Source organism: Mustela putorius, unplaced genomic scaffold (genome assembly GCF_011764305.1).
Source record: "Mustela putorius furo isolate JIRA1106 unplaced genomic scaffold, ASM1176430v1.1 tig00003834_pilon_pilon_pilon, whole genome shotgun sequence".
Lineage (NCBI taxonomy): Eukaryota > Metazoa > Chordata > Mammalia > Carnivora > Mustelidae > Mustela > Mustela putorius.
Window position 1 is genome coordinate 118,948,632 of NW_025421987.1, and position 25,719 is coordinate 118,974,350.

Consider the following 25,719-nt stretch of genomic DNA (forward strand, 5'->3'; position numbering starts at 1 on the left):
TCCAGAAGCTGACAGGGGTTCTAGAAGCCCAGACTTACTGGGGAATTGAGAATGGGTGTCTTTATAAGCCTGAAATCTTCTGTTCCTGGGGGAAGCTGTACAACAAGAGAGGTTAAGACCACTGAAAGAGACGGTGAAAAGCGACTGATTGCCCAATTAATCCTGGAGCTGCTATGTATTTCTGATAATCACAGTTTAGATTTGGGGGATTAGTACTAATTTAATCTATTTTGTCCTGTTTTCCCCACGAAGGGAAAATACAGTTATTGCATTAGAGAGGTACTTTAAAATAGAATTGCAGATTAATGTCCTTGGGTTTTTATGGGCAATTAATCTCTGAATACATTCCTTGATTCCTTGCTGGAGAGAATTAGTGATTTATTCAAGGTTAAATACCTGGTAAATGTCTGGCCTGAGAGCCAAACCATAGTCTTCTGTTCTCAATGTTCCCCATGCACCTACTGAGTGCTAGAGAACATTCCTAGGATTTAAAGCAGAAGGCCAGCTCTGTAATTTGAGGATTCTTGAAATATTTTTTCCCCCTCAGCTTTATTGAGGTATAATTGACAAATACAATTGTAAGATATTTAAAGTGTACATTGTGGTGATTTGATGTATACATACCTTGTGACAGGATTTCTCCCATCTGGGTAATTAACACACCCATCACTTTGGATATTTTATATATACAATTGTGTGTGTGTATGTCTGTATACATATGTGTATGGATATATATATAATATTGTATATGCAAATATATACAGTGTATGTGTACATATACACATGTGTACATATGTGTGTATATACACACACACATATATATCTTCAGAAAGAAATTTAAATTCTACTCTTTTAGCAGACTTCATTCTACATTATAGTGTTATCAACCTTGGAATATCTTGGTGGCCCCGGATCAACATGCATTCACACATGTCCAAATCTGACTGGAACATGTGTGTTCAGTGTCTTTCTTGGCAACGTGACATTTGTCTTTAAAGGGCCGCATCACAGACTTCACTGTGGGTAAACACCACTCCAACTGCCCAACACACAGCCTGACAGCATGCACAGTGGCCTGTGGCAGTCCTGACTCTTATTCTCTCTCACTCTTTCCTTCACTCCCTGCTCTCCTCACCCCTTTTCTGCTCCTTCCATTGGTGTTACTGGACCCTGTCAAGGGAGAAAGGAATCCGACCCCGTTCATCCACGTGGAGTTGCTAGAGGCTTGACAAGCCATCCAGTCAGGAGGTTTTCATTTGGAAAGACCACAGAAAATTCAGGGCAACCTGTGGGAAATGTCTGGGCAAGGGAAAGGCTTTGAATTCCAATGGTCACCTATGATGTCTTCACAAGGATAACTCTCTCCAAGGATGACTGAAGTTGAATTTTCAACTTCAGTGCCAGCTCTTACAAGTTAACTGCCTACATTGTACACTATTTTGTCTGAAAACTACCTGTTGGAAGGATCAAAGGATTTGGCTATTGTATCTGTTCCCCCTTGTGTCTGTAATATTCTCAGCTTTAGAAACTTCAGTCTTGTCAGTATCTGCTTAGTGGTATTCTCACATGGCGGGGGTGGGGGAGCGTCTATATCCCTAACACCCAATCTGCTTCTCATCTTTCCAAGCCTCATTAGAAAAATAATACACATAGAATTCCACAATTCTGTGAGAGAGGACTCCCATTTTATAGCTAAGGAAACTGAGGCTCCAACAGGAGGAGAGACTTGCTCAAGGCTCAGTGGCTGGTAAGAACAGCGCCAGAATTTGGCCTTAGACTGTACGACAAGGAGTCCACGGCTCCTCTCACCCCAGGTCTTACTGCCCTGCACCTTCTTCTGAGTGTAGACCAGTGTTTTCCCTGTGGCTTAGATTCCTTCCTTGAGGTGCCTGCAATTTCCTTGCCTTTCTGTGTCAGGAGACATTACAATGATGACGAGCTCTAGTGCTGGAGCTAGACTGCCAGGATTCAAAGTCCAGTTCGGCTCCTTCATACTTTTCTGGGTTTCTTTTTTAAATTTGTCATTATCGACAGGGTTTGAAAACTATCTTGGTTGTTGCCATGGACTCTTCCTTCAATTGTTTATGCCTCTACCATAGCTGTATATGTGGTGTTTTGTTTTGCTTCTCTTCGTTTACGTGTATGTGGTTGTCAGTGTATTTGAAGGTCAGAAAGGGCGACAAACACTGGAGAAGGGGAGCCCGAGGCTAAGAGAATGTTTCTATTCTAAGAACAGTTATCATGTTGTCTCTTCTAAGTGGCGGGCACTATGCTGGGTGCTTTACCCATGTGATCTTTCGTCTTTACAACAAATATGAAAGCCAGATATTATGACCCCATTTAAAAGGAAGGGGATTGAGAGACCGAGAGGTTAAAAAAACCTGCCCTGAGCTGGTCTATTTAAGAGCAAGAAGTCCACCTAAGTCTGTCTGACTATAAAGCATATGAGCTTAACTTTGAAAGAAAACTGCACCTGGCACTAATATTAATGCCTTCTTATTGTACAAAAATCTTGCACGCAGTTGTATATGAGGTTAGTGTTAGCATCCTTTATTCTCCTCATTCCTTTTGAAGCTACCTAGTGTCACAGGTTGTTGTGTATCCAGGACTTTTTGTCTATGCACATTTGTGCATGCACAGTGACACAGATTTTTAAAACTATAAATGGGAGGGGCACATGGGTGGCTCAGTCAGGATCCCCCGCCCTTTGCATGGGGCTTTTTGCTCAGCAGGGAGTCTGCTTCTCCCTCTGCCTCTGCCCCTCCCCCTGGCTTGTGATCGCTCGCTCTCTCAAATAAATAAATAAATAAATAAACAAATAAACAGAAACATATTTATAAAAACCTGTAATTGGGATCCCACTATACTTAGTGCATGGTCGTTTCTCTATTTGGTATTCCTAAAAGCACCTCCTTTTAAGAACCTGTTTATTCTTCCAGTGGATACTTTAGATATGCCATAGTATATTCGAACATTCCCCTGTGGATGGACATTTGGAGTGTTACTGATTTTTCAGTAACAAAAACAAAGGTGCAAAGAAAGCAGGGGAACACGGATCTTTGTCCCTGTGAGTATTTCTGTGGAACAGAGTATTGTAAGAGGGATGGCTGGGTCAAAGCATATCTGCATTTTATGTTGTGACAGACACTGCCAGATTGCTCTTGGGAAGCCTGTGCTCCATCCACCGCTCATGCTGAATCTCAGTGAGAACTGATGTTGGATAAAGGAGCCTTGAATTTCTGATGTTTGCCATTGCTCTGTTTCCAGTTTTCTCCTCCCCTCCACTCCAGCTGACCGCTTTCCTTTCTTTACTTGCCCTCTATTTCTGTCTGTCCTGGTCTACTTACAGGTGCTCTTTCCTGCCTTTGAAGTATCAAATCACACAGCTCTCTTGCATCTACCAGAAGCTGGTGGAGAGCACTTATTCTCATGTGGATGGCTAAGGCTTGTAGAGTGCCCTTGAGGTATATGAATCACACGGGCGCTCTCAGCTGGGACCGCACACCCTGATGTATGGTGAGTCCGGGCAGAGTGGAGAGTGGAGATGGATGGAGCAGATGGTCATACTAGTGGAAGGGCTCAAGCTTTTTAATCCCCAACCTTCTAAAATACTCATTTACCTGAAGATGTCCTTGTATTTTACTTAAGGACAAAGATAGCGATCACCGCTGAAAATGTGAATGTCTAGCTTGAAGGATTATAATGCATACAATGACTTGGCTTTACATCTCTCATTTTTAGAACACTTTGTTATTTTGGTAAATGAGAATTATATATCATTTAAAATTGTCATCATTGATTTGATTCATTTTTTCCTTCTTGTGAAGAGCATGAGCTAATAGTCTGCCCCTTTACTGACATAAGATACTGTTTTAAAAATTACTTTAACTTGTCTAAATCTTGGGGACTGGCTTAATAAATTACAACATATCTATAAGCAAGGATAATTTATAGTCAATAAAAGTCAGGATTCAGAGGGATACTTAATGACAAAGGAAAATGTTCATGATATGTCATTAAGCATTAAAAACTGGTGAAAAAATGGCATGTCTAGTATGATTCCAAGTTTATAAAAAATAGATACGCACAGAAAAGAGACTGAAATATAATAAAGATTTTTAACACTTCTTGTCTTTGGAGGATGGAAATAGAAATTATTTCTAAAAATTGCTTTGTTGAACATTTGATAAATTTTCAATTTTATACAGAACATGGAAGGCTTTTTTAAAATGAGAGAAAATAACTTGTTAGTAAAGTTATTTTGACCCTTTTCCTCCTTGCCTTCCTAGGATCCAAGATTCCATTCTCTTGATAGTAAACACAGAACTGGCCTACAGAGAAAATTCAGTGAGATCACTGGATTGCTGCCCACCTTTTTCTAGTGCATTCAGGGAGGTGAGTCAATCCCTGCCTTTTTTCTCCTACTGGGTTCCAGTGTATCAAAAAGGTCCCTGATTGAGCACAAACATCCAAGAACAGAGGCCTGACCACCTGTGTCCAGACCCTGCTAGATCCAGCTACAGGGGTGCATGCATCTAACTAGGACCCATCCTTGTGGAACTGGTGGGACCCTGGGGTTCTGAAGAGAAGTTCAGGAAGGCATGAGAGGTCTTCATGAAGGAGCCTCGTAAGTACTCAGAGGAGGATCAGAGCCCGTGCCAAACAGAGTGGGATTCTCTGAAGGGTTCAAGTACCCGAGGGATGTGTTACCAGGCTGAGTTATTAAACAGAATATCCATTTGGCAATTAAGATAAACCGGGCCTAACCAAGCTGGATCAAGAAAGGTAGCTCTCTAGGTGCAGTCAAGGAGGGGAAGAAAAATGTACATTCCCTGAGTGTCCACTAGGTGGCAGGCCCTTTCTTATACTAAGAGCTTAGGTGTCTGTTCTCAGGCATTTTTTCTGATATTCAGGTTTTTAAGAATCACGCGGAGGGCTGGTTAAAAAACACAGATTCTTGGGCTCCTTTCCAAAGCTCCCAATTTAGCATTCTGGGGTGGGGCCTGATATTCTGCATTTCTAATAAACTCCCGATGCCTCTAGGGCCACGGGTGGGGGCACTTTAAGCACCACCAAATGCATTGTTTCAGACTCTGGGAGAAAAAGAGGTGTGGGCAGCAGTAGGATGTGGTCCTCATGGCTGAGCAATCAGCTCGAACTGTGACAAAAACTCCAGGGAAGGTGTAGTGTGGAGATAGACGGGCGGCTTGGGGTCCCTCGCTGCTGGTTGGAAATGGTCTCTGGTACTTGAGCAGATTGTGGGTTCTATGGCAGAATGTTAGGTCTCCAGAGCTCTCATTCCAGTTAAATGTGTTACCAGTTAATTTCTGTAGAATGGCTGTAGCAGGGAGAAGCCCAGTTATATGCAGATTAAAATGAAAGACTCAAACTGAAAACCAAACATTAACTATGTACCAAATATAAGCCAAAAGAAAAACATCAAGAGTTTTATAAAGCATGGATCAGTGATTCTCAAATTATTTGAACTGAAGGACCATTTAAAAAAAATATCTGGTCCATGATAGTGCGGTGCACAGTTCTTTGGCACAAGACTTTTACCTAGCTCTGGCCGCGCATGACTCACCAGGCAAGTTTGATAATTCTCGATTGCTCCAAACCCTGTTTAGGGAGGTGAGTCCACTGATGATGCGTTTGAATGTCAGCAGTAGTGCCACACTGCTGTAAAAGTTTCTAAAGCTCTACTGCATCAATAGAGAGGACTAATAACAATTTGTAGGAGGGTACCCACTCACAACCACATTTTGAGGTGTGCTGATCTGCACCGGCTAGATTGTGGACCTGAGAATGGGCTTGCTGTGGCACTTCGAGCAGGCAACTTACTCTTTCGGCTCTTGCACTGCAGGTCCTTAAGTTTCTGTATCCTTCAGGGCCATTTAGTTCTCATCAAGTCCATTTGGGGTCCTTGAAATGGGGCTACTTGGAGGTGCTTTTGGCCTTGATGCTATTGCTTCATGCTCAGACAACAAGGGTTATGTCCTTTCCAGGGTAGGCACTTAATGAACACGATGGGATGGATGCATGGAATGGTAGGCCAGGCCCGAGATATCAAGCATGCCAGGGGGCTTGACAGAGAGAGCCAGGAGGTACATGCCCGGCGTAAATGGGGATCCAAACAGAACTGTCCTCGCCGGAATTTTATACAGGTGGCAGACAAGCAGAGCAGATGGAGAAGAAGCACCTCCAAAAAGAAATAAGTGACTAATTGAGTTGTTTCTGTGGCCTCCCTGATGTCTCACGAAATATAGGTGTCCACTTTGAGTGAGTAAGATTCAGTTTATAAAGTCATGGGCCATGACAACATAGGCTTTCCCATGGCATTTTCATGATGAACCAAGCCATTGTCTCACGTTCACGCCAAGATGAAGAGTGTTTGTTACTCTAGAAACTGCCAGAGAGTTTTCCTTAGTTGTTTTCCTTTTAATACTAGAATCTTAAGGAAGGACTTTAATGTAATAATTATATTTTCTTATTTAAGAGTTCTCTGACTTTTAGTAAAGGAGAGCTGAATGAATGCAAAATGGATTAGCAACTCGAATCCACCCCAAAACATCATGTCCTAGCCTGTACTCACATGGCCTCTTATTCTCCATTCCTTACCAAGCACACAGTGCAGCACAAGGAATTTATGTGACTTAATGATGCATAGCTAATAATACTGATCACAGTAATAATGAAAGCTGCTACTTAGAGAGCCCTTAGGACAGGTACTATATTAAATGTATGCTTAAATACATTATCTTTTTTAATTCCATCAACAATTACAGAAGTTTGCTCAAGGACAGAGTGGAAGGGTAGGATTCTAGCCGAAATTTGTGGTTTTAACCACAGCACTTATAGATAGGGCCTTGAGTCCAAATAGACCCAAGGCTGTTTCTTTTTGCTTTCAACGTATAACAACAAAAGAAGTATACCATATTAGGAACTTTGGGTACTTAAGACCAAGATCTCTATAAATGGTAGAGACATAGGTGGAACCTATGAATGAATGAATGAACGAACAAACAAACGAGTGAACATGGGCACCAGCTGTAAATGAATCAAATTTAGTTTGTGACTTTCTTAGATCATGAGGACACTAATAGTTTCATGTTGGTATTTCACTAATAACCCAGGACTGATGTGGTTTTGATGCCAGCTCATAAAATCTGAAGATACAATCTTAGTTACAAATTCTAAAACGAAATCTCAATTATATCTCAAACAAATTTGCAGACACACACACACACACACACACACACACACACATTTGTCTCTTATGCTCTTTAAAAAAAAAAAAAGCTTATTTTGTTCTTTTTCTAAATATCCTTTTCAATTTCTCAAACCTCCCAAATAACAAAGGGGAAGGTAGTTCAAACACAAATCTTCCCAAAGAGAACATGTATAGTTTTGACTGCACTCAAATCAGAGCTCATGTCACTATTTTATTATTTTTAGGCAATCCTGTTTTCAACTGAAACAGTCTACACACTCAACTTCTTGGGTCAAATGGTAGTTCCAAGGAGTTTTTGATGTGTTTTCAAAAAAGTTAAAGTGCCAGAACTTTTTTGACAGGATAAATAAATCATGGTTTATGTTCCAGTTAGAACAGTATGCAAAAGTCTCTCATGGCTCATACATAGAAGTCTTTACAAACGTTCATTAATGTATGTTGGTGAGTAATAGCCAGATTTCCAAATACACAATTTAAAGATTTATGATGAGTCAAAATCCTTCAAAAAGACCTTATTTTCTCTCTAGGCTAAATTGAAAAAGTATGGAAAGTCACATGAATGTAGACATTTAAAAACACAAATGAATTTACAGAGCAACATTTTGGGGAGCCCTAAGACAATAAAGCGATCAGCACAAAGACATCTGTCGGGTGAGGCAACCTGAGGTAAAGACCAGTTAAATCTAATGCAATCAGGAACTTAGGCCAGTTTAACACATTTTTTATGAGGTGACAACCTCCTAACACCATAATCTTGCCTTTCAGGAAGATGACACAGGATTTAATGAGTAAAATAAAACAACTTGAAACCTCTCTTTTGAGCATGAATTGTCTATTTGGGTTAAAGGTAGTCTTTGAGATCCCATTAGCTGCTGGCACAATTGGGAAAAGAAATGTGCGTACACACACACACACACACACACACACACACACACACTTCAAAGCAAGTAGCTACAGAACGATAGCAATGTCTGTTTCTACTCAGATGCAAAAACAGAGTTAAAGCCAAAACTAACAACCCTTCTGCTAATTAGAGAAATAAAAATGTCTTCTCCCCAAGTGTCCAACCCAACATGCAACTGAAATTAACTGCTTTCCTTTGGGACTCATTTATTTACGTTCAAAAGAAGATTGGGGGATAAAGAAGCCTTGCAAACACAACAGTTGGGGAAAACACATGGACACCATACATTGGAGTAAATGGAGCTGAGCACACAGCGACGACAGAAACTTTCTTTGCTTGTTGAAACACTGGATATTACGGTCTAATAGAAATCGGGTTACCTTTACATTTCTTCTCTTCCGTTTGGAAGGTCTGGGCACTTGCGATGCTCTGATCGTTCACATCGTCATGGTCCAGATGGAATATCGAGCTAGTCCAAGTGGCCTGGATGAGATGTGGTGACGACTGTTCATTTTTCAATGCGCTGCGCCTCTCCGCATGGCTCTTCCTATGGAGGCAGGCTTCAGACATTCCTACTAGCTTCCAGTCGTGTTCTCGGTCTGGACAGTGCTTTGGTTTGTCCCAGGCTGGAAGGCCATTTTCTGGAGGGTTGAAAAACACGAGATGACGAGCTGTTGGCATTGTCAAGATTTTGTTGAGTTGCAGTTTTGGAAGGCAAGTTGTTTCTCAATTCTTTGGGCTGACAGTGTTCACATGCACCTCCACTTGACGGCAGTGATAAGATGCAGAATTTGTCAGCCTTGGGCATTTAGCCACCACAGTTGGATTGCCTGTCGGAGTAATCAACACATTCCCCCTTATTTTTAGTGCCTAGAAAGACATTAGTTCCTCCATAGAAAGGCTGTACTTTCGCCAGCCAGGCTTCCACAGCAATGGCCCAAGAGCAAGTTTACATCAATTTATGTGACTGCTCAGACGAGCGTTTGAGGTCTTGAGGGTCAGGGCTGGCCAAGAACACTTTTTAGATCCTTAGGACATAAAACATCCAGGATTCAGCCTTGTTTGACTTGGGTTTTATCACAGGCTGATCTGAGGGGCACCCTGTTGCTTAAGTGGGACATGCTCACGTGGTTCCTCAGGGAGTGACAACTCAGTCCTCCCTACAACCTTCTACGCCTAATGGCCTGATACAAGGAGACTGGATCTTCAGATAGAAATTTGTAAATGGTTTCAGTGTAGCTCCAAATTGGTAATGATATCCAATGAAGGAAAGCAGACAGTGTTTTAGTTGGGGGAAGGGCAAATTTTAATAGCTCTAATGATAGAATGATAAGTCTTGAATCTCATTAGTTGAGGTATAGGGAGTGAATTATTCATGCATATTGTGGCGTTTTTTTTCTATTTAATTTATAGAGACTTGAAGATCTACCCTCTAGAAAACAAGAAGAAATGGAATAATATAATCTAATGCAATAGTATAATGTAAACTTTCTTACCCTAACCTTCCCTTGTGGCAAATTTTACTTCCCTGATTATTTTTACTGTACATGACTATAAGGTAGAGAGCAAAAATGAGCAGGCTATATGTATATGTATATACATTAAAAAACATAGTCCATCTGGTCATCCATATTTCTAGAAATTCTTAGGCTACTGTCTGTCAAAATGAGAAATATAAAATATAACTAGAGTTCTACTTTTAAAGTGATCATATACAGTGATTGAAAGACTATAATTTATGTGTGAATTTTCCTTTCTGCTGAAATTACCAAAGAAGCAAAGATATCCATATTAGAGAGATGAGTCCATCTTGATCTGCGCATAGTATTGGAAATTTCAAGCTGTCTTTCCAACATTTAACATGACTTTTAAATTATTTAATGCAAGGGCTCAGAGGCCTTTAGGTTTTCGTCAACTCCCTCTGTAAATGACTAATTGTCTTTAGTTGTTGTTGGTTAGGATGATTTCTTTGAAAGTGTAATCTACTCTCAGTCACTTTGGAGGCTGCACTTGCCCTGTGAGTCTTCAGGTTAGTGTGTGGAAATTCGAATTCACATACACTCCCTTTCTACTCCACGAGGAGACTGTGAACAATGACTACAAAGTAATAATCAATCCATGATTTCTTTGTCGCCGTAAATGGAAATGCTGTAGCTTGAAATAACATGGCCAGGAGGCAATAAATCCATGCAAAAAAAAAAAAAATTCTATAATGTGACAGCTCTGGGATATAACATTTGATCTTATTCAGAGAAGAGCCCTGAATATTCACCCTATGCAAATGGCTATGCTAGGGACTGTGTGAGGTCATGAGTTCTTTCTCTTCAGAGATTATTTGGCATTATTCAATGCATGGTGAATCAAAAACCCTGGACTCAGCAATAGACAGCTACTGGTGCAATTACAGACACCTATTCTCCCTCTCCATTATAAGAAAGCAACAGATTAAAACCCTGGGATATTGTGTTGCATTTCAAATTAAACATATCTCTGTAGAATCCATTCAAGTTTATTACCCATGAGGATCTGAGCTAAACCATGAGCCAAATATAAAGCTACTGAATGAAAGAGTTAATTCTGGGCCTAAAGAGATACACTTTAGGGGCACCTGGGTGGCTCAGTGGGTTAAAGCCTCTGCTTTCGGCTCAGGTCATGATCCCGGGGTCCTGGGATCGAGCCCCATGCCAGCCTCTCTGCTCCGCGGGAAGCCTGCTCAGCAGTAGCCTGCTTCTTCCTCTCTCTCTGCCTGCCTCTCTGCCTACTTGTGATCTCTACCTGTCAAATAAATAAATAAAATCTTTAAATTAAAAAAAAAAAGAGATACACTTTATTTCTACAGACATGCAAAGCCTTCGGACCCTGCACGTTTCTATGATGTTTTCTTTATTTTCAGGTACTCTTTTTAAATCCTCGGTAAACTGTATCCTGTAAAGCTCCATGTTAAGTAACGTTAAAGTTATCACACTATTTTGTAAAGCCCCCAACATTTTATTTTTCTGCAGAAATTCTTAAAATTTGATATTAACTTCCTTGGTGGAACAGAAATTAAGAAATATTGCCAAAGTCAGTAGTCACTGCTCCCCAGCCAAAGGAGCTCTAGTGGCCATGGGTGAGAGATGCTGAAGGGACTCCACCCAAGGGGACATTCCTCCTTAAAGCACAGCCTATTAAAGCTTGCTTAGCATGTCCCCAGAGCCAGCAAGAGCAAGTATTTTTTCTAAGCAAAGGAGGTTATGTTTGGGGTGAGGCAAGAGATAGGACTGACTTCTATTTTCCTAAGAAGAGAAGTTGAGATGGTTTTGGGGAAAGGGCTTCATTCATGGGAGGCATTTAAGGCTAATAATTACTGTCTGTAATTCCATTCATGATAATGATATTTGGCTGCTTAACTGGCAGGTTTATTGGTTGGGTCAGTGCCGGGAAACCAGTGGACTGAGAAGTCTTGACTGGGTCATGGGAAAGCTCAAGAGGATTTTATTTAAGGAGGATTCTTGATTCTTATCCTTCCAAGATGAGGAAGACACATACAGTTCCTATTCCATTCCCAGGAGGGATCAGATACCCACTATACAGAGCTCCTTAATTTCTGCCTACTGAGGATTCTTTTGTTGGTGAGAACTGTAAGTTACCTCCACATGTGTTTACTTGGCAGTACTGGTTTTTAAGGGTATCCTGCTATTATTCTATCTAATGCTTGTGTCTCTTGGTTCTCCCCAAACCTAAACGAATGAAGTGTTTCTTTGAAGACAGATTGAAGTATTAAAGATTAAGTCAGTGATTCCCAAACTTTGGTGAATGACAGTTACCTAAGGCACTACTAGAGAACACAGAAGACAAGGCCTATTGAAGTGGGATGGGCCTGGGGCATTTGTACCTTTACTAAGTTCTCCAGATGATTCTGACCCCCAAGAGAGTTTGAGATCCACAGGGTTAAGAAAATTGAAGGTAGGAAAACAAAGTTCTGGCAGGTTTCAGATTACGGCACAGTGTCCTTCTTAGGCTCTAATGTTTTTACACAGTCTTGAAGTAAATCCACTTTATAATTAAACAATTAATCAAAGTTTTGGGAATAACTGTGTGAAGATTTCAAAGTCAGATATTATGAAAAGATACTCAACATCAAAATCATCAGGGAAATGCAAATCAAAACTGCAATGAGATATCCCCTCACACTTGTCAGAAAGGTTAGAATAAAAAACACAAGAAACAACAAGTGTTGGTGAGGATGTGGAGAAAAAGAACCCTCATGCATGGTTGGTGGAAATGCAGACTGGTACAGTCACTGTGGAAAAGTGTATGGAGGTTCCTCAACAAACTAAAAATAGAATTGCCATATGATCCAGCAATTCCACTACTGGGTATTTACCTAAACAAAACACAAACACTTATTAGAGAAGATATAAGTACAATATATTACTTACAATAGCCAAGATACGGAAGCCGCCTAAGGGTTCATTAATAAATGAATGAATAAAGAAGTGGTGTGTATACGCACGCGCATGCACACACACACACACGGACACACACACACACACGAGGAATATTACACAGCCACAAAAAGGACTGAGAGCTTGCCATTTGCAACAACACAGATGGACCTAGAGGATATTATGCTAAATGAAATAAATCAGAGAATGCAAACTGATGGTTGTCAGAGGAGAGAAGCGTGTAGGGTGGTGAAGGAGAATGGGAGGCTTCCAGTTATGGAATGAATGAGCCATGGGGATAAAAGGTACAGCACAGGGAATATAGTCATTTGTATTATAATAACATTGTGTAGTGACAGATGGGAGCTACACTTGTGGTGAACAGAGCAGAAAATGTAGATTTGTCAAATCACTATGTTGGACACGTGAAATTGATGTCACATTGTGTGTCAACTCTATTTCAATAAAAATGTCAGATATTAATTGGATGTTCTCTTATAGATTGGGGGTATGGATGTAAATAATGTTCACCTAAAAATTCTGTAGTCTGGGCATTACCCGGGACACAGTGTGCACAGTAGCAGAAATACATTTTTTTAAAAGGAGGAGTCTACAAATGATCATACCTTGTTATTCACATGAAGTATGAACCCTTTGCTCTTTAATGGATCCCAGCTAATACCTGGCTTTTAACACTTCATAATTCTAGGCATGAAGACAATTAGCCAATTTGTCAGTTATAATGCAAGTTAATAACAAAATTAAAGGAAATAACTAGATAGGGACATGTGAACTGCTACTAAAATACTTGTTTGTCAAGAGAGTTTGGAATTGAACGATTGGACTTGTCTTGTATAATTCTTTTGGCTTTGCATGACACAACCCCGATCAAAAAAGTTACTTTCCAAAAACAAAGAAACCTAAATCTCATTAACATAACTACATACAGCCTATTTCTGGACATTTCACTAAATATGATAGAAAAGAAATCTGTCCATCAAAAAAGGGAGAATTATATGAAAATATTCAAGGATCTCAGGACACAAAAGCGAGCTGATACCTCAGAGACATGCTAAGGCAAAGGAAATAGGCTTATGACAAAGTGGTCAGAGAGGGTCAGCGGAGCGGGCTGGGATTTCATAGCACTCATTATAAGAGTGTTTAATTTGCATTAAAGGCCGTTAATATGAGGCATTGAGACCCCATACCACACTCTACATTAGGGGAATGTGTATACAATATACTTTGTAGAATTATCAGTGGATAGCTCAAGCTATTAGCATGATGTCTCTAATTTCCATTCTAATTTTTTACTGGGACCCGTAAGTTTTAGCTTTGCCAAATTCTCAGACTATGTGCTTAGCAACTGATTTTTATTGTGGAGTGGCGTGAAAGGTGAGACTAATGCTTGGCTGAGCGTTTACTAAGGGCCAAGTACTGAACTAGACAGTTTGATTCATCTTCATGGACATCCAGGAAGTCCAGAGTGAGACCCTGCTTGATTTACAAGGAACCTGAAAGTCAGAGAAAGCATGTTCTCTCATACCTTTTGTACTGTTAACAGATGCATTATTATTATTATTATTATTTTTTAAGATTTTATTTATTTATTTGACAGAGAGATCACAAGTAGGCAGAGAGGCAGGCAGAGAGAGAGGAGGAAGCAGGCTCCCTGCTGAGCAGAGAGCCCGGTGTGGGGCTCGATCCCAGGACCCTGGGATCATGACCTGAGCTGAATGCAGAGGCTTTAAACCACTGAGCCACCCAGGCGCCCCGCATTATCATTATTTGCCTTAGTTTGATAAGTAGCCATTAGCCTATTAATAGCTATCATTTTGTCAGTTCTTTAAAGTTCTTTATCAATCTGTTTATTGTCCCCTTCAATTTTCTCAGTTACTCATTTATATTCGCAACGGGTCTGCCTGCTTTTGCTCTGAGCCATCTACAACCCATTCTTCACAGAGCAGCCAGAGTGAGCTTTGAAAGTACTTTTCAGAACATGTCTCTGGTGCTTACAATCTTCTGATGACTTCCCATCAATATTGGAATGAGGTCCTAAGGCCTTACTGTAGCCTGAAATGCTCCAAGGGATTTATCCCTAGTCCATTCCACTGAGCCTCTGTCCGGTGGCTCAGCCCCTTGCTTTCTCTCCTCTGCCCTTGTTACTCATTCTCCCAATAATCCGGTAACTTTACCGAGAGAAATCTACTTCTTAGACACAGACTCGGTGCCTATTTTCTTATCCAAAAGCCACTGGTGAGCTTTAAGGAGAACTCAAAACTATGAAACCAATTCAATATATATTTTCTACTACTACTATATCTTCTCAAAACTGCAGGAGAAAAATGAAAAGTTTGGCTTTTTAGAGGCAGGATAGGATAAGAATCTGGGCTCTTCTAGTCAAGGTTCAAATTCTGGCTTTGGCATTTATCAGCTGTGTGACTTTGGGCAAATCGCTCTACCTCTTTGGATCTCCCTCCAGAATATCTCTAATATTTATCTCCATCTCCTTTGTAAGGAAAGAACTCAGCACATTTTCCTTGTATTATGTCAATGGTATCCACACTTTTCTCCCCCCCTCTATTGGACTCTGATCAACTTCTCCATCTCTCAGTTCCCACAGCTCGAAGCATATAACAGGGTCTGAATAAATATTACTTGGAAACAGTCGAACATAATATAGACAGGTCAAAATACTCGGGAAGCTAAACAGAGCGCACATGGACTTTGAGCTATCCAGGAATTTCTATGCATTGAGCAATAATGTGGTCAGTAGGCCAAAACTGGTTTGCATCACCGTTCTGCAACAAAGGGAGCTTGGCCATAACTAGATGCTGCAGCACGGCCTGAGCTGTGTTCTATGCCCAGAGAAGACAGGAAGAGCAGCTAGATGACTCTGCTCCTCCCAGTCCTCAGACAGCATAAACCCGCCATTTTTTACTCTGCCATTTTTCTCCCATGAAACGCATCTTTTAAATGACAGGTGTGGTGAGAGCTTCACATGGGACACCAGAGTATGACTTGTGGGTGTCTCAATGCCACCATTTGAGACCCTCTCACATAGTAATATCCTCTCGTCATCTGGGATGGGTGAGTCAGTCACCAGAGGGCGAGCTGCTGGCTTGCTTGTTGGTACCCTGGGATCCTCCAGGATGGCTTTGCCTGGCCTGGAAATCTCCAAGAGGGGCCCAGGCTGCAGTGTCTCCCTTGCCAGTGGTGTTCTGAAGGCCTTCGGGGCAGCGCTTGCTTAGTGGAAGCCATGAGACTTATGAATTTGGAATATTTGGGGGAGATTTCTCCCAAATCAGAGAAAAGTCAAATTGTTGACTATTTTTTTTTTATTTTTTATAAACATTTATTTTTATCCCCAGGGGTACAGGTCTGTGAATCACCAGGTTTACACACTTCACAGCACTCACCAAAGCACATACCCTCCCCAATGTCCATAATCCCACCCCCTTCTCCCAAACCCCCTTCCCCCAGCAACCCTCAGTTTGTTTTGTGAGATTAAGAGTCACTTATGGTTTGTCTCCCTCCCAATCCCATCTTGTTTCATTTATTCTTCTCCTACCCACTTAAGCCCCCATGTTGCATCACCACTTCCTCATATCAGGGAGATCATATGATAGTTGTCTTTCTCTGCTTGACTTATTTCGCTAAGCATGATACGCTCTAGTTCCATCCATGTTGTCGCAAATCAGGGAAATACAAATCAAAACCACAATGAGATATCACCTCACACCAGTCAGAATGGCTAAAATAAACAAGTCAGGAAATGACAGATGCTGGCGAGGATGCGGAGAAAGGGGAACCCTCCTACACTGTTGGTGGGAATGCAAGCTGGCGCAGCCACTCTGGAAAACAGCATGGAGGTTCCTCAAAATGTTGAAAGTAGCACTGCCCTATGACCCAGCAATTGCACTACTGGGTATTTACCCTAAAGATACAAACGTAGTGATCCAAAGGGGCACGTGCACCCGAATGTTTATAGCAGCAATGTCCACAATAGCCAAACTATGGAAAGAATCTAGATGTCCATCAACAGATGAATGGATCAAGAAGATGTGGTATATATACACAATGGAATACTATGCAGCCATCAAAAGAAATGAAATCTTGCCATTTGTTGACTATTTTTGAAGGAAATTCACTATTACTATTTTCAAGGATTGTGAGGGAAGGGTTACATGACTACTGAGTCTCATGAGTAAACTAGAGTGAAAATCCCTCACAGCGTTGGTGTTAAGAGTACAAGTGCTGACATATACACAAGGTCTACCACTAAGCAGAAATACCGTGAGTTCTCAAAGTGTTGCCTTCCTGTTTTACACCAAGTACTACAGAGAGTAGTACTTCACAAATCCACAATTCTCAGTGCGTGTGAAGGAACCTGGAGGATCCATCCTCATACTCCCTCCTTCTCTCAACCTACACGAACAGTATGAACCACCCTCTCCCTACCTCTGGCTCAGCCTGGGATCTAGCTGCACAGCTGCCTTTAGTCTAGTCAGTGGTGAGTTCTTCTTCCTCTGAAAAATATTTATTATTTGTTCCAATAATGTGTAATCACACGTTGCTTCTGAGATCTTATTGATGTATGTTGCATTCCCAATATGAAGACCTGGATGGCCCTTGACACTGACCAAAGCTTCTACGTTGGTATTCTCTACAAAGTAAACCTGCAAAATGGAGTAGAATGTTCTGGTCATTGTGGGACAGAGCGGGTGTGGATCATAGCTGGGGAGCAGCCTTCCAGGCTACTGGCTTCTACAGGAATTATGACTAAGGAGGATGAGAAGGAAAGGAAACTATATTTATTATTAGGCACAAGGTACTTTATGTGCACAAAAATAGTAATAATAATAATGACAGCTAAACTTTCCAAACACTTACTATGTGCCAGCCTAGGCAGACAAGGCACCATACATAAAAATTACTATTAACTGAGGACCTACTATGTGCCAAGTAGAATCCTAAGTGATTTTCATACATTATCTAACTTGCATTCCAGTACCAAGAGATGGGTATCTTTCCTGTCATTTTAAGCATGGAGGGAAGTTATCGGATTCCTGATTTTATTTAGAAGATGTTATAGAATATGTAATTATACATTCAACTGTTTCGATCAATGAGCTCATTGGTAGTTGGGACCATGGCTTGTTTGCATTGCTTGTTTGCCCCAGGGGGTGGCACAAGCCCGGGCACATGAGTGAATGTACATTCTCTTGCGTGGAACTGAATTAAACTCAGCCACTCTCCACTTCCCCCTCCTGCCCCTCCACAGCCTGGTGGGAAATAGGAAATAGTGAAAGAATTCTTTTCCCCTTTGTGCTTGCTCTGTCTTCTTCCTGCTCAGCTAAGTGCCATTTCTCAGGATCTTCTCTTTGTCCCCAGGCTGTTTCCCCAAAATTTCTCTCCTTACTTCCTATCCTTTCCCAGTGCCATGTATCTAAGGATATTTCAAGATCTGGACCAGAGGTCTCTAAGGAAACTAGACTGTGGGGTTTGAGAAGACAATGGTAGCCTTTTATTTGTATTTTATTTGAAAATTTAAACAGAAATTAAGCTTTACTAGCATTGCATTTATGAGTGTGTAGAATGAATGAATGGATGGACGGAGTACTGAGAGCCATGATATGTGCTCAAATCTTCCAGTCAAGGTGTACTCATGTGCTGCTTTACTCCTGAAACTTTATAAATGAGGATCTATTGAGGCCTGCTCAGCCTTTGGTTACATGAAATGCATCCTCAGGAATATCTTCTTGTAAGCAAAGTCTGGCAAAATTAACCTCTTTGTTCAGATAGGCTGCCTTCCATTGCTATATGGTTTTCTCTTTCGTTTACAGAGCACCTGCCTATTGATTTTCCCTTTTGTTGAGACTGGACTTCTCTGCCCCTGTGCACAGGTGAACTTAAGTTTGTTATCACAGAGGGTTTCTCTTGTTTCATTGGCAGGGATTCTCAGTCCATTAAGTGAGTGAGATCTGGGAGCTGCTAAGAGAGAAGCAAATCTTTTTCTTATCTGGAGCTCCCGCGTCTCCAGTTTTCCTGTATATTTCATTAGGCAATCATTATCCAAATGAAAAACAATCATCATAGCTATAGAAACCTCAAATAGTTATTCTGAAACTAGAAACTACAATGATAACCTCTTGATAAGTGAAAACCATGTGGGAGGTTGGGGTACCAGGTGGTGGGTATTATAGAGGGCACGGATTGCATGGAGCACTGGGTGTGGTAAAAAAATAATGAATACTGTTTTTCTGAAAGTAAATAAATTGAAAAAATTAAAAAAAAAACAAAACCGAAAAAAAAAAAATTAAAGCATGCTATTTGCATACCAAAAAAAATTTTTTTAAAAAGTGTATGTTTAGAACCTTTAAATGGGGTGCACGTTAATCCATTTTAAAGCTTAGCTAAAAGAAAATTAAACACAGAACAACAAAACGTGTGTTTCAAGATCACAGTGAAGGGGCGCCTGGGTGGCTCAGTGGGTTAAAGCCTCTGCCTTCGGCTAAGGTCGTGATCCCAGGGTTCTGGGATTGAGCCCCGCATAGGGCTCTCTGCTCAGCGGGGAGCCTGCTTCCTCCACTCTCTCTGCCTGCCTCTCTGCCTACTTGTGACCTCTGTCTGTCAAATTTAAAAAAAAAAAAAAATCACAGTGGAATCACCACGTGGAGTGGTCGTGTGTGAACACACGTCAGTGACCAGGTTCATGAGCAACATCTTACAAATATTTAACCACATAGGAACAAGCCGCCTGCTGGAACACTGGCCAAAGGCCCCAGAGACCTGGAAGGTACTTTCCAGAGGACACAGTGGAATCCTCCCCTAGGAACGGTCATTTGGTTTTCCATAATTCATACTGGATTTAATCAGAAAACTGTCAGGTCGGATGACATAAACTTTGAGGTAATTACTCTAAAGGCCACAGAGATTCCATTTAGGATATTAGACAAACTACAGCTGTAGCAAAACATTCATATTAAAGGACCACAAATGCACATAAAAGGGAGCAGATGTTTACTGCCAGGATTAGATTTCTCCTGGACGAAAGTTCAGATTATCATGTTTATTCTTGTTGCCAGTCTGAACCCACATTAAAAAAAAAAAAAAAAAGGTAGTCTGTAAGACTGTCCCCATTTTATGTTTCCAAGCTTGAAATACCTCTTCCCAGGGTAGGAAATACATGTGAGTCTTTTCTAACTTTGCAACCTGGTACTGGAGCACAATTTGTGGATGAAGAACAGATTGAGATTTATAATTCCTCAAATAAAAAGATAAAATGTGCCTCTTGGTTAATCAGATAGATTTATTTTATAGACACACTGAAAATACTTGGCAGCAAGGCACACTTAGTCTTTCAATAAATTAAACTCCAGGGCTAACAAAATGGACAAAAAGAGATGCTGGTATTAAATAAAGTAGAATAACATAGAGGGTGAGGGATGGACCTTTCTCTGAGTTTTCACAGAATCTCACTATCATTGTCCATATTTTTCTGTGAAAATAAGCAGGATCAAGATCAGTGTAGCTATTTCTTTCACTTAGGGGGAAACATTTCAATCTGGAGAAGTTTGATTTTTCCCTTTGTTGAGGAATAGCCGCCCTGCCACAATACGCACACCTTCCTTACACTTGGTTAGGACAGCAGGCAAGATTTTTTACACAGTGACGACTGCTTGAAAGCAGGTGCTTTGGGGGGATGTTTTCAGGCCCCTTGAACACTATTAAATACATAAAAAATTTATTTCATTAAATAGGACCCAGTGGTACAGCCCAACGCCACGCGGGGTATGTCATATTCCCTGGAGGGTCTGGCTGAGTGCCTGTCCCTCCCGGGTCCTGTCCGAGGGGCAGAAATGAAAGGGAGAATTGAATTTTTTTCTACCTGCCTATCTGGTGAAAGAAAATGGAGCAGTGCAGATGGGTCAAATTGCTTGGTGGAATCTCTTCTACAGTGTTTTCACAGTGCAAGAAAATCAAGAGAAGTAGGTGGGATTTCTATGTCATTTTAACACCTTTTTGGGGTTTTTTCCTTAAACTTCTCGATTGCTTAAAATACCTCCAGTAAGGCTAGGGCTAGGTGTGTGGGGCAATGAATTCCTGCAGGCCTGCCCTTTTCCAGCCTGTCTGTCCCCAATGAGGGCCACTTGTGCCCCCGTGGCCCCTCAGTCCTCAGATGGCTCATGAGTATCTCTAACTGTGGTCCAGGGACCTGCTGCATCTGCGTTCCCTGGGAGCTCGTTAGAAGGGATGAATCAGAATCTGCGTATTAATGAGATCTTCAGGTGATTCCCAAGCACACAGATGTTTGAGATTCTCTCTTCCAGGGGCAGAGTCTCCATGGAAGTAGATAGAATTTGTTACATGTGGGGTTACTCAATTGAAACTTTGGTGCAATTTAATATTTACTATGTAGAAGTTTTTCTATTCAGGAATCAGAGGGGAAAATAGTGTTTGATGGTTGCAGGTTAGGGAAATTAAAGGAAGTGCCTTTAATGTCTTTACTTCCTAAATGGTTAGTTGGTAAATGTGGTATGCCAGATTGAAAAATCCAAACACTAAGATTCCTGTTTAGAATTTCACCTTTCTTCAGGTTTTCTTTTCTAGAAACATCCAACAAAATAATCAAAGTAAAAGCTAACATATATGCCAGACACCTGTTCTGAGCATTTTACATTTAACTCTATGAGACAGAAATATTATCCTGATTTTTCAGATGAGTAAACTAGGGCACAGGGAGGTTAAACAACTTGCCCAAGGTCACACAGTAGTAAATAATAAAGTCAGGATCCATACCCAAGAAGGTCTACCTGACTTTGCCATATCTCTACCTGTTTATGGCAAAGTCAACACCATGGGACTTAGATGATCACTTCAGGCTGAAGAACTAAATCCTGTTGGTGAAAATATGTAGTTAGAGGCTTCAAATAAAGAGACAAAAGCTCAAAGAGTTCACTTTCTTGCTCAAAGTCACCCAGATGGGCAAAAAGGTGAGGTGGGTCTTTGGATTCTTTGTCCCACTGTCCTTTAACTGAAAACACATGTTTTTAAGTATACAACAATGATTTATTGCTCAATCTCAATGCTGGTTCAAATTCTGACATTTTCACTCTATACCTCAAACATTAAGAGCTGTTCTTCTAATGAAAAAAAATTTTTTCCAGTAAATTTACCAAACAAGAGACAGCTATGCATGAGTGATTCTGTCTCCCCCACTGACTGCTGCTGCTGACTCTTCAAAAGTTTGTGTTTATAGTGGTATGGGCTCTGCCTCCAAGTGGCCCAAGAACTTACAAAGAAGGCAAAACCCAACCAACCAACCAAACAAACAAACCATTGAAACGACCAAGGTAAGGAAGAATTGCTTTGCTTCCTAAGCTGCCCATCCAGAAGATTAAAAGATCACCAAATAATTTAGAACGGACAAAAGGATCATTTCATTTTGAGTTTATATTATTGAGAGCCAACCCTGAGAGAGGGTCTGCTATGTGCCAGGTAAGGTACAGGCTATGTTTCATTCATTCATTACAACGATGCAGTGAGGGAGATGCTGTTCTTAGCCCCGCTTCATAGATGAGGAATCTTTGGTTGAGAGAACTAAAGAGGTTGCCCAAAGTACAGGTAGTAAATGGGCAGTTGTTCTCACACCCTTTATGCTACATGCCACAGATGAAGCAGTTGTAGGCCAGTGAATAAAGCATTTGTGCAGAGTCACAAAGCCAGCTTAAAGGGCAGTGCTATGCCCAGAATCTTCCTCAGGATGTGCCAAGCTGCCTTGATGACAAATGGGAAATCCTATTGGAATTATTCATCTTTTAGCATGAATATTACTTTGAGAGAGGCTCATCTATTTCCTCAGGAAACATGGCTTCAGCAAACAAAATCTCTTCTCACAAAGAATGGAGGCAAAGGCATATTGCTTTTGAAACGTAGGAAGGACATTACGTTCAAATGAACAGGCTTATCTGATTTCAGCAATGGTCTGAGAACACCAATGCTTGGGAACTTGAAAGTCATGATCATTGGGGGAAAAATAAAAGCCACAGCTTGAGATACAAACACTTTTCAGCTTTATGAAAGTCTGGCTTATGACCAAATAATAACCAAAAGAAGAAGCAATATTGTGCTGTTAGCAATTACCCTGTTGTCTGGGACATGTCTGCAGATGACAGCTTCTTGCAGAGGGAACTGTGCTCCCAATGTGGGGGTGTCTCTGCAACCCGAACATGGCCCGTTCTCTTGTGCGTTCTCATTGGAACACTCATTTAGGACAACGTGGCACAGTAAGTGGAAGGTGTCATAAAATGATTCCAGCTTGCTCCCTCAGGCAACATGGGCAGTTTACTTCTTGGGGCTGCCTTGTCTACCACCGTCTCCCTTTTAGAAATACGTTTGCCTGGAAGAGGAACACCGTGGGGACGAGGCAGGAACTCACCAAAGAGAGGAAGATGCTCTGGAAGAAAAACCCCGTGCCTTGCACATTACCTCCGTCTGAGGGTTTTATTAGGTGGATCGATATAGTGTCTCAGAAAGAGAGACAGAGTCTGAAGTGACCACCAAGGCTTCAAGAGCTGCCCTGAGGCTGGCAGTCCTAACCTGGGCTTTTTGCTTCCCTGAGGACAGTGAACAAGATCTGGAGACATTTTCGGCAGCCAAACTTAGGAGAGGGTGTGCGCACTGCCAGCATCTAGTGGATATCGGCCAGGGATGTTGCTAAAATTTGTACACTCACAGGATAGCCCTCTACCATCAGAATTCTTCCCCCTCGTGTCAGCAGTGCCGGAGGCAGAGACGCTGTCTGCAAAACTCTGGAGTGAGTGAGTTTCCTTCATGGCCTCTGCCTCCAAGTGCTCCTCCTCTGACCCTGCTAGTCAGTGTCACTGACTCCAGGAGGAAAAGTCTGATTAAATCAGCACACCCTGAGGTATGAATGGCCGATAGGGTCAGCAGTGGCAGGAACACCTGTGTGTTAAGTGACGCTAATTACACCTAAACTCACCTCCAATCTGTGATGGTTTAGGGAAGGTGCCATGATAACACGGACAAGTATTTTTTCCTGGATGGGGGAAGATGGTGAAATTTACGAAGCATTGCTCACCTTCTAAAGTCATAAGATACATAAGCAAACCGGTGATGTGATCCCATTGGAATATAATCATGAATACTTTTTTTATTACAAGCAATTAATTGCATTTATTATGGGTCACCATTGCTTTCCAGCAAGGGAAGAAACACTGTCAGAAGCCTGCTGTGCCCCAAACAAACCTTACTTTCTTTTCAGTGCTAATAGGGACCTGTGGGTTTTGATATGATCGGGCCCATTTGTTAGGTATTTGGAATGTCCCCGTCACGGTAAGTGCCAGGCTGTCTTCTCTCGGGACTGCTGTGGATCTATATTTGGATGGCAGGCTGCATAGGCTTTTATTTAAAGCAAGTGAAGCAGACACAGCATGAGCAAGATACTTAGCAGCAGGGAGGAGCTTCCGAGTCATTTCTTCTCACATTAAGGCTCAGAAATGGAAGGTTTTACTCTTCTTTATGCCAGTGCATGATGGTCCCAAAGCACAGGGATCCAACCTTGGCCATCTCACACTTGGGGGACTTCCTGAATCCCATTCCCTTGTCCTCCTGATGCCCAGCTACAGACGTGTATGGGAGGAACATGTATGTGGCAATATGTCATGCCGAGCTCCAGGCAAATCAACTGGCTCAACTGCTCTTCATCCAGCAGGGCTCTGAGTAGTACCGTTCAGAGAATAGTTGGGGCTAAGAGGGGTCTTAAAGCTCGCCCCAGTCCAAAAAACCTTTGACAGTGACAAATAATACCAAGGCTCTCTGCTGTCCGTGGGCTCCAAACACAAAGAATACCAGCAGGCCCCAGGAGAGCTGAGACAGTCTGGGGTGAAAGTGGGTAAAGGTGGGTGACCCTCATCCAGATGAAGCAACCTCCTTGTTTCCAGAACTGGCTGACTGCCTCTTCCATATCTCTAAGGCTCAGGCTGGCTCGTGTGGAGATCAAAAGACTTCTTTCCACCTATTTGTGGCAAATTCTTGGAAAATTCTTGTGAAGGGCGGGAGCTTGACAGGGTCATCTTGGAAACAGAGAATGTGAAGCAGGTCTCTATTTGTTAAACTTGCTATGGACCGTTAGTCTGAAAGGAGAGGAAACCTACCATGGCCGCAGCTGCCCCTGACTAAAATCAATTAAGCCCAACACAGGTCTGGTCAATATTTCCCGAGTTCTTCCGAGAGAAGGGACTACATAAGAACTAGGCACAAGAGAATCTTTAGGAAATCTTTGTCTAGAAAGGAGGGAACAAGACAGTAGGATGTATTATGGAGGCAGGCCAGCAGCAAAAGGATTCTAGAATATTTAGTAATGGGTTTTCAGTGTTGCCTTATTCCATAGACATCTGAAAGGGGTATTTTAAATGAATGGGCAGTTCTCAAGGATCATTCCTAGAAAGTGGGACAGGAGGATCCATTTCTGACTCACACCAAGGATTCTTTACTTCTTGGGCCGTGGAATGGGTTGTTCACGAGAGCTGGATGGCATTTCATAATGGGATGGACCAGATCCATTCTCTAATGTGTTTGAAACAAGGTAACAAGACAGCTGCATTTCCCTTGAGACTTCCCGGCCGGAGTGGCACATTTGGCCTGGAGATATTAATGTAGTGGTCATGATGATGATGGTATCTGTCATTGATTACTTGAGGCTCACAATGCTCCAGTCACATGACTCACAACACATGGTTTCTTTTTGACCCTTAGACTAATATCAAGATGAGTAACGAGGGGCGCCTGGGTGGCTCAGTGGATTAAAGCCTCTGCTTTCGGCTCAGGTCATGATCCCAGGGTCCTGGGATCGAGCCCCGCATCGGGCTCTCTGCTCAGCGGGGAGCCTGCTTCCTCCTCTCTCTCTGCCTGCCTCTCAGCCTGCTTGTGATCTCTGTCTGTCAAATAAATAAATAAAAATCTTAAAAAAAAAAAAAGATGAGTAACGATCCTCTCCATTTCACAGATGAAGAAACTGAGTATTAAGAAAGGGAAAGCAACTTGCCATAGGTCCAGTCCAGCCGAACTGGACCCTAGGTGACTTTGACCAAGGGCCCTGCCCTTGGCCGTCCTGTTGCATTTTAATGGGTCAG

The 25,719-nt window shown here is 41.7% G+C and overlaps 1 protein-coding gene across 6 annotated transcripts in view; it reads right to left on the bottom strand.

Moving 5' to 3' along the window:
* THRB (thyroid hormone receptor beta) overlaps nucleotides 1-25,719 on the bottom strand; it is a 381,314-nt gene that overhangs the window by 64,529 nt on the left and 291,066 nt on the right. For 5 of the 6 annotated variants that reach the window (XM_045088971.1, XM_045088969.1, XM_045088972.1 and 2 more), the window contains one exon: nucleotides 8,516-8,776. The exons of the other annotated variant lie outside the window; for it this stretch is intronic. In XM_045088971.1, the coding sequence (XP_044944906.1) occupies nucleotides 8,516-8,776 (261 nt within the window). The remainder of the gene's footprint in view (nucleotides 1-8,515; nucleotides 8,777-25,719) is intronic. 6 annotated transcript variants of the gene reach the window in all.